The following is an 8,873-nucleotide window of genomic DNA, read 5'->3' as shown; positions in this document are numbered from 1 at the left end:
ATTTAGACTTTTTACTCACATAACGTTACAAACATTGATCAGCGAACATAAAAAGCTCAACCGAACCTGCTTGATGCTTGAGAACAAACCTCCTTGGTTCTTACAGAAGCTCAAACGTACAGCGTAACACATGGGAATGAACCTCATTTGATCTTGTGGAAGCTCAAACTGCTGTGTAACAGCAGCTAAATTTAATTTAGCAACTAAATTAAAAAGCATTCCCACAATATTAGATGGGTTCTCTTCATGAAGTTTGTCCCTCATGCCACTCTGTACTTAGTTGTCCATAGCAACTGCGGTGGACGCTAAACTACAAACATGAGGAAAACAGAGAACAAGTGCTGTGTAACACATAGCCTAGTCAGGAAAATAAAGTGTTTGTTTAATACTTACGAGATGCTTTTCTATCATCATTATTAGTACTGTATGCTGTTGTTAAGAGTTGACAATGATATAGTTTACTTTAACTTCAAATCTGCGCGTTTGATGTTGCTTCGCGATCAAATACAATAGGGACTTAATGGATAACATCGAACAGGCAATAGATGAGGAGTTGATGAAATTGAACCTAGATCCTTCTGAAAATTATTCAGAGTCAGAAGATGACATCTTTACTGTTTTGGATGTAAATGTAAGTGGCTTTTTTATTTTATTTTGTTATTCAGTTCTTAAACCTCTAATTTATTTTGAATTTAACTTAGTCGACTTTCCAACATTGTATTACAACCCACTTTATTATGAAAACTTTATTTTATAATTTAAAGTTATATTTAATTTATATTATATTTAATCGTTACTGGTGAACAAATCAATTATGGGTTAAAACAAACATAAGATTTTTCGTCGAATATGGTAATCTATTCCACTTTTGTGACATTAAGAAGATATAATTTATAATTCACGTAGTTCATCCAAAAAGATGTACTGTACGTTTAGGCTACTCTACCTGTCCTTTCATCACTGTCAATAACCTGTTTTCACAGAAGCTACATGCAGAAGATAGGTTGCCTGACTCAGTACTCGCATATGTTGAATCTTCAAGAAATCGAATGAATGCCTTTGAACAATTAATCCTTGAAGATGTTGAAGAAAAGGGTGAGAGTAATTTTAAAAGATAAGATTGAAATTCTGAATTAAAACAGCTTAAACTTTATATTATAGACTGCTTACTTGAGGTATTGCATTGTTTTTCCATATTCTGGTTCCTCATAGATTTGTCAAGCCAAGAGCAGTCTAACCTTAATCACAAAGATAATCCTACAACTGAGCCAGCTTCAGATTTTATAGAAGACCCCTTAAAGTGGAAAGAGAAAGTGAGTCATGGTTATTTGTTTATGGTTAAATGGAAATGTGATTATTATCCCATCTGAGTAATCGCAGAGGAAAGGAGTGTCTGTGTTTTGTCCTTAACTTAACCTTTAATTCAGTTTGTCCCTCACAGTAGCAAATGATCTGTTACATATCCCAGTTTTGTTTGTGTTCAGTCAATATGAATTTAGGATGTAAATTCTCAGAAATTACCCTTGTTTATCCTCAGACATGCAGCATACTGATGATGTACAAATATACATCAGATGATGTATTGCATAGATCGTATTTTGTTAGTTCATGAATATTATAAAAATGCACATGTATTTGTCAGATAATCTCTGAATTAGAGGAACAAATTGGACTTCTAAAAGACGTTGAGCCACAGAATGCCCAGCAGGAGATTTCATATGTGGCATGGATGGAAGGTAAATTTTTTGTAATGATGTGGTTAGATGGGCTTGTATTTTAAGTTTATTAACACACTAGTAAAAAAACTGTTACACTGCTGTTAAATCTGCATACACCTCTTCAATGGTTTTGTAGATTGCTTATTAACCTCTTTATATTCACTGCATTATACCTTTACTCTGTTTTTAGATGTAAGTGAGCGTGATACATTCACTAAGATTGAATTGCAACTTAGTCTTGAGTGGAGAGAATTAGAGAAAAGACTCAAAGAGGAAGAGGAGCAGAAATTAGCTGCACAGGAGGTAGAAAGACTGCTGCATTTGAACTCGGAAAGAGAAGAAGAAGAGAGGAGGAGGAGAAGACAGATGGAGTTTAAGGAGCTGAGGAAGATAGAGGAGGCCACTCTGGTAGGACTGTCTAACATTTCTTTTTAATAATCTTTTTTTAAATTAGGAGAAAAGTTGATTGAAAAACAAAATCTAAATTCCGTATGCCAATAACAGTTTCAAAATGCTGGAATTAAAAACGAAGTTCAACACACAGAAGATCTTCAACTGCAGCTGGATAAAGAGCAGGTGAGTTTAATATGCCTAAAATTGTTGAAGATGCTATTTAATAAATGTGGTAAAAGCCAAAAAAATGTTAATAAAAAAATGCATATACAGTATTTGTAATATAAAAATAAATATTTTTTAATGAGTTGTAAAAACACACAAATGAGACAATTTGTTGAGTGTATGTCGAGTCAAGTCACCTTTATTTATATAGCACTATTAATACAGATTGTTTCAAAGTAGCTTTGATAGTGATAACAGATAAATAATTCAATGATGCAAACAGAGTTCATTTCAGCTGAACAGCAGCTCTAAACGACAACAGTGTCATTGTTCAGTTGATGTCAGGTCAGTGTTGATTCAGTTCCGTTGTAAATATCATCAATTATTAAATTCGTTTATTTAATCTATAAAGCAGTTCTCCAGAAAACGTCTCAGGTTACGTATGTAACCCAGGTTCCCTGAGAAGGAACGAGACACTGCGTTGAGACGCGGTGGGAACGCTCTGCGTGATTGCATCGTGAAGCACGTGTATAATCAGTCCAATGGAAGAGCGAGACATCATAGGCAGGTGACGTCATAGACCAGGAAGCTATAAAGCACACCAGAAAACAGACCGTGACAGCTTCTGAAAAAGCCTGAAGCAAGTCGATTTGGGCATGCAGGAAGTATGGCAGGAGAACGCAGCGTCTCGTTCCCTCTCAGGGAACCAGGGTTACATACGTAACCTGAGACGTTCCCTTTCAAGGGAACTCGAGCTGCGTTGAGACTTGGTGGGAACCCTATAACCACTACGCCATAATGAGAAATGCCCATTCTGTGTGAAGTCCTTGCACACACTAAGAAGCAAGCAGCCCAGCCCCGGTAGTGGAGAGGTCTAGGTCATAAAATCTGACAAATGTATGTGGTGAGGACCAGCCTGCCGCATTACAAATGTCCTGAAGGGAAACCCCCGAAATTAAAGCCTAGAGGCAGCCATACTCCTTGTAGAATGGGCCTGAACAGCCATAGGTGAATGCTGTCCGGCTGCTTCATAAGCAAGTGAGATAGCCTCAACTACCCACTTGCTCATTATCTGTTTAGATGCAGGGCAACCTATCTTAAGTTACCCGAAGCAGACAAATAATTGTTCTGATATACGCCACTGAGCAGCTCTGTGGACATACGCATCCAAAGCCCGGAAAGGGCATAACAGATTAAGTTTTTCCTGATCTGGGGTATTAAAGGTGGAGGGCAGAAGGCCTGGAGCACGAATGACCCGCACATTTAGTAGGGAACTAAGAAATACAACCCGACCGGGGGTGAAGAATTACTACCACCAAACCAGGTGCAAATCCAAGTACGTGCAGGCCTCAGCCTCATGTACCACGGAGAAGACGAAATTAAGGATCTCTCCTCAGAGATAACCCAGCAAAGAAACATTCATTACAGAAATCAAGTACTGTACCAACAGGGCAGAAACAAGATTCAGAAGGCGTTCTCTGCACCAGGCAGAGAACAGTTTCCATGTCAATGCATATTTAGTCTTCTTGTGGAGGGAGCTCTGGACTGGAGTATGGTCTCCACGACCTCGGTCGAGAGACCTGAATCTATGAGCTGGGCCCCCTCAGAGGCCGAGCCCACAGTATCCATAACTCCAGAGCTCCCAGGAGCAAAGATATCGGGAATGCGTACAGGTGTAGCGTCAACCACACCTAATACATCACGTCCAGTCCAAGCGGAGCTGGATGCGTGAGGGAGAACCACAAAGGGTAATGCATTGTACAAACGATGCGAAAGGTCAACTTGAGTTGACCGAAGTTCTTCCTAAGAAGCTCCACCACCTCAGGGTGAAGTCTCAATTCCCCGGGCCACAGCCCCTGCCTCAACAGGATATCTGCTCTGATATACGAGACCCTCAGTGTGTTGTCCGGACCCTTCGCCGAGCGACCGCTCATGATTGCCCCCGACTTGTGAGGGAAGCATCCGTCGAAAGCATTATGCGTCGACAAGAAGCCCCCAACACTGGGCCTGGGCGAGGAACCAAGGTTCTTCCACATGACCAAGGCACGAAGGCATAGCCACGTGACCTTGATCATGCGAAAACTGATTTCCCCTCGGAGAAAACCCTTTGGTCCTGAGCCACTACTGCAGGGGTCTCATGTGCAGAAGACCAAAAGTAACTACGTTGGACACAACTGCCATGAGCCCCAACCAAAGACCTTTCAACGAGCGGCCACTCATGACCGCCCCCCATCCAGTGAGGGAAGCATCCGTCGATAGCGTGACGCGTCGACAAGAAGCCCCCAGCACTGGGCCCTGGGCGAGGAACCGAGGTTTCTTCCACATGACCTAGGCACGAAGGCATGGCCGCGTGACCTTGATCATGCGAAAACGGATTTCCCCTCGGAGAAAACCCCTTGGTCCCGAGCCACCACTGCAGGGGGCTCATGTACAGAAAGCCAAAAGTAACTACGTTGGACGCAACTACCATGAGCCCCAACAGTCTCAGAGACTGTTTTGCAGTGAATGACTGACTTAGTTTACATTCTGTACGGCTGAGAATCGCAGAAATACGTGCCGGAGACAGCCGTGCTTGCATGTTGTCAAATCCCATATTACACCTAGAAAAGTGGTCCTCTGAGCTGGGAGGAGTACACTTTTTGGCGTTGAGCCGCAACCCCAAACTCCTTATGTGGGACAGAACGACATCTCGATGTTGAACTGCCAAAAGCTCGGACTGAGCTAAAATCAACCAATCGTCGATATATTTTAATACGCGAATGCCCTGGAATCTCAGAGGAGCCAGAGCTGCATCCACCCATATTGTAAAGGTGCGGGGTGATAACCTAGGCCGAATGGAAGAACCCGATACTGGTATGCTTCACCCCTGAAAGCAAATTTCAAGAACCTCCCGTGATGAGGATGGATAGATAAGTAAGAGTCCTTTAAGTAAATTGTGACAAACCAGTTCTCGGACTGAGTCTGTGACACAAACATATTTAGCGTAAGCAAACTTTGAACTTAAGATTCTGAAACCTGCTGTTTAAATGACGCAGGTCTAGAGTAGGACGCAACCCCTCATCCTCTTTCGGAACAATGAAGTAATGGCTGTAAAACCCTGACTGTCTGCCGGGAGGAGGAACCCCTTCTACAGCTCCTTTTGCAGAAGTGTCAGTACTTCCTGCTCCATAACCAAAGCCTGCTCGGGGTCCACCACAGTGGGGAGGACCCTTAGAAATCTGGGTGGACAAGAACCGAATTCTGAACCCTTTCCTATAGTGTGCAGGACCCACTGAGAAATATGTGGCAGTAGTTTCCACGCTGCCAGAAATTCTACTAGGGGAACCAGTCTCTCAAGACTGGCCTCTGGATTTGGTTGAACAGTCACTACGGTGCCCTGAAGTGGCGAACCGGCAGGGAACAATCGAACTGACCGTTCTACGACCCTCCTCGGAGGATCGTATGGGGACGCTGACACCTCGGTGCCCTGAACGGCGAACCAGCAGGGAACAACCGAACTGGCAGCGCTGCGACCCTCCTCAGAGAGTCGCACCCCAGAGGGCGCCGAGGAGAAACGATTTCTCAAAACCTTCCCTGCCCCGGAGGAGCCCTCAGAAGCCTGATAGCCTCGTTTTTTGCGACAGGACTTCCTGTCTAAATTTTATTAGAGATGGCGATAATCCTCAGATCTTGCCTACCTCTAAATAGCTTAGTTCCTACGACCCTCCTCGGAGGATCATTGGAAAAAGCAGGCACCTCGGCACCCTGAAACGGCTAACCGGCAGGGAAACCAAACTGACTGCTCTACGACCCCCCTCGGAGGATCGTTTGGGTACACTGATACCTTGGTGCCCTGAACGGCGAACCGGCAGGCAAACCGAACTGGCAGCGCTGCGACCCTCCTCAGAGAGTCGCACCCCAGAGGGCGCCGAGGAGAAACGATTTCTCAAAACCATCCCAACCCCGGAGGGGACCACCCTTAGAAGCCTGATAGCCTCGGCGTCAGGGCTTCCTCTTTGTCCAAGTTATTTTAGAGATAAAACAGTCCTCAGATCTTGCTTATCTCTAACTAGCTAGACTGCTACCGCCTCCCAGGTCCCCCTCGATTGTGGAGGAGCCCAAATGGTGATGCTCATTTTACACTCTGTGCTGCGAGGAGCTTAGTAGACCGAGACTGGTCCCGCCCAGCAGTCTCGGGAACATTAGTTTGGTGAGGAAGAAACCTCTGGAACGCCACTGAATGGTTTATTTCTCTTTTTTTTTTAAGCGGAGCGGAGCATAATTTATCTTATTTTTCTTTATTTTTAAATCAGAAAAACGTATATATATATATATATATATATATATATAAATATATATATATATGTATATATATATCACTCCGTGGCCACCAGCAGGAAAACAACCGAACTGGCCGTGCTGCGACCCTCCTCAGAGAGTCGCCCCTCACATTCATCCATGTCCTTATAGTTTACCCACCAGCGCTGCCTAATAAAATTTATTTATTTAAAATGGCTGGTGGGTAACGTTTGGGTTAAAAATGATGACGCCGACTCGGGAGAGAGAAAGCTCGCAAGCATTTCTTTAACCCGAGGCACTGTCATACCATGATACTTAATAGCCAAAGCATTACTATAGTTAGACGTTTGGGAATTAAACACATAAAATAGAAACCTCCACCTCAGTGTGGAGATAGGGAAAAACAGCAGTCCCCGACGAGGAGGCTGTGATACAGAGTTTTTCTGTTTTTAGATATATTTAATCTAATAAACTCTTTTTATTTTCACTCTCATAATGTTCAGCTGGCCAGTAAATATTTAACTAGCAACAGCACTAGATAAACCTGCTTGTAAAGCTCCTCTTTATTCAACAGAGTTATGAGCTGACTTATTTATTTATTTATTGAAAACTCAAACATCTGCCTTTTTCTTAATATCTTTATTTGTTTTGTTCTCTTTTTTCTAAACAAAACACTAACGATACCAATTCCTCGGAACTGGAAATCGCCAGCACTGGATCTGACAGGTGAAAGCTGAGATAGGGCGGAGCCCGTCCCAATCCCCGCTGTCAGATCCGTCCCAAAATGCGAGTCGCCGCCGTTCCTCGGCAACCTCGGGACCCGCACGGGGAGCGCAAACCGAACTGTCCTCCTCGAAGAACGCCCGGCGGGAGCGGAGCGTCCTCACGGACAGCTTCTCGCAAAGCTCACAGTCAGCCCACTCGAGAACTGACTGTGGCATGCTCCACTCCCAAATAGTAACAAAAAGCTGATGTGTGTGTCCCTACCAGTGATATAACGTGGGCAGGGAACAACACAAAGCTGCTTGCTCCCTTTTGCCATAATATATGTATATTGCAACTTGACAGACAACAATAAATATGACAAGGACAGAATACACAGATCGCTTGCTGAAGGCACAGAAGCTGTCGCGGTCTGTTTTCTGGTGTGCTTTATAGCTTCCTGGTCTATGACGTCCCCCGCCTATGATGTCTCGCTCTTCCATTGGACTGATTATACACATGCTTCACGACACAATCACGCAGAGCGTTCCCACCGTGTCTCAACGGGAACAGTGATGTCATAATCCAAGGCTGCATTTCTCAAAAGCATAGTGAGCTAAGTTGAAGAGACCACTGGTGGCAATGGCTCTACGATCTACTTAGGCTTAAGGTGCTTTTGAGAAACATAGCCCAGCTCAATATGGTGACGAAGCAGTTCATAGTCTAATATTTGTGTGGATTCCTTTCTTCTTACAATGGAAGTACATTGGGTGGTATGGGAAGTGTTCCTGTGTCTGGTTGACCTCTGGGGCTGCTTTGCATCCTCTGGCACTGGTTACCTGCAGCGTGTGGAAGGCAAGATGGATTCATTGAAGTATCAGGAAATCCTTGGAGAAAACGTCGTGCCATCAGTGAGGACGCTGAAGCTTGGGCTTCATTGGACCTTCCAACAGGACAATGATCCTAAGCATACCTCAAATCCAGCAAGGCTTGGTTGCAGAAGATGTTCTGGAAGATGCTACAGTGGCCATCATAGTCACCTGACTTGAACCCCATAGAAAATCTTTGGTGGGATTTGAAGAAGGCAGTTGCAGCACCCAAACCCAAGAATATTACTGAACTGGAGGCCATTGCTCATGAGGAATGGGCTAAGATTCCTCAAAAACGCTGCCTGAAGCTGGTGTCTGGTTATATATCTGGTTATTGCAGCAGGTCATAACAGCAAAAGGGTGTTCTACTAAGTACTAAAGATGCTTGCCATGAAGGGGTTGAATAATTTTGAGACCGCAGAAGTCATTAAAAGTTGCACTTTCAGTTGAATTTGGAGAAATCATATGAAACATTTGTTGTGTTGAGCTATTTATATGTAGCAACCTTTAATTTGGAGCAAGAGAAACTGGAGGAGTGACTCTTCTTTTTTGTGTAAGACATGTGTCACTTTAATTGCTCACAACTGATTGGTTTCAGTTTGAAATCTCTAACCCAGAACATAACCTGCCTTGGAGCAGGTTATGTGGAGCGTAAGTTACTATAGCGATAAACACAGCTAAAAGCCAAGACACTTTCCGGGCCTAAAACCCAGGGTTGGCACAAACTAAACTGAAATATACCTGACTA

General features: G+C 43.7%; 1 protein-coding gene across 1 annotated transcript in view; it reads left to right on the top strand.

Moving 5' to 3' along the window:
- The first annotated feature begins 295 nt into the window (after positions 1 to 295).
- The window catches only part of lrriq1 (leucine-rich repeats and IQ motif containing 1), a 32,485-nt gene continuing 23,907 nt past the window's right edge, over positions 296 to 8,873 (top strand). Inside the window, 6 exon segments of the mRNA XM_077193406.1 lie at positions 296 to 631; positions 984 to 1,095; positions 1,213 to 1,313; positions 1,643 to 1,736; positions 1,909 to 2,126; positions 2,223 to 2,294. Of these exon segments, the coding sequence (XP_077049521.1) occupies positions 521 to 631; positions 984 to 1,095; positions 1,213 to 1,313; positions 1,643 to 1,736; positions 1,909 to 2,126; positions 2,223 to 2,294 (708 nt within the window). The 5' untranslated portion in view covers positions 296 to 520.

The sequence above is a fragment of the Siphateles boraxobius genome, unplaced genomic scaffold (genome assembly GCF_051911475.1).
Source record: "Siphateles boraxobius isolate OS27281-9 unplaced genomic scaffold, OSU_SipBor_1 31, whole genome shotgun sequence".
Lineage (NCBI taxonomy): Eukaryota > Metazoa > Chordata > Actinopteri > Cypriniformes > Leuciscidae > Siphateles > Siphateles boraxobius.
Note: the sequence above shows the minus strand (reverse complement) of the source record. Positions and strands in the feature narration are given on the sequence as shown.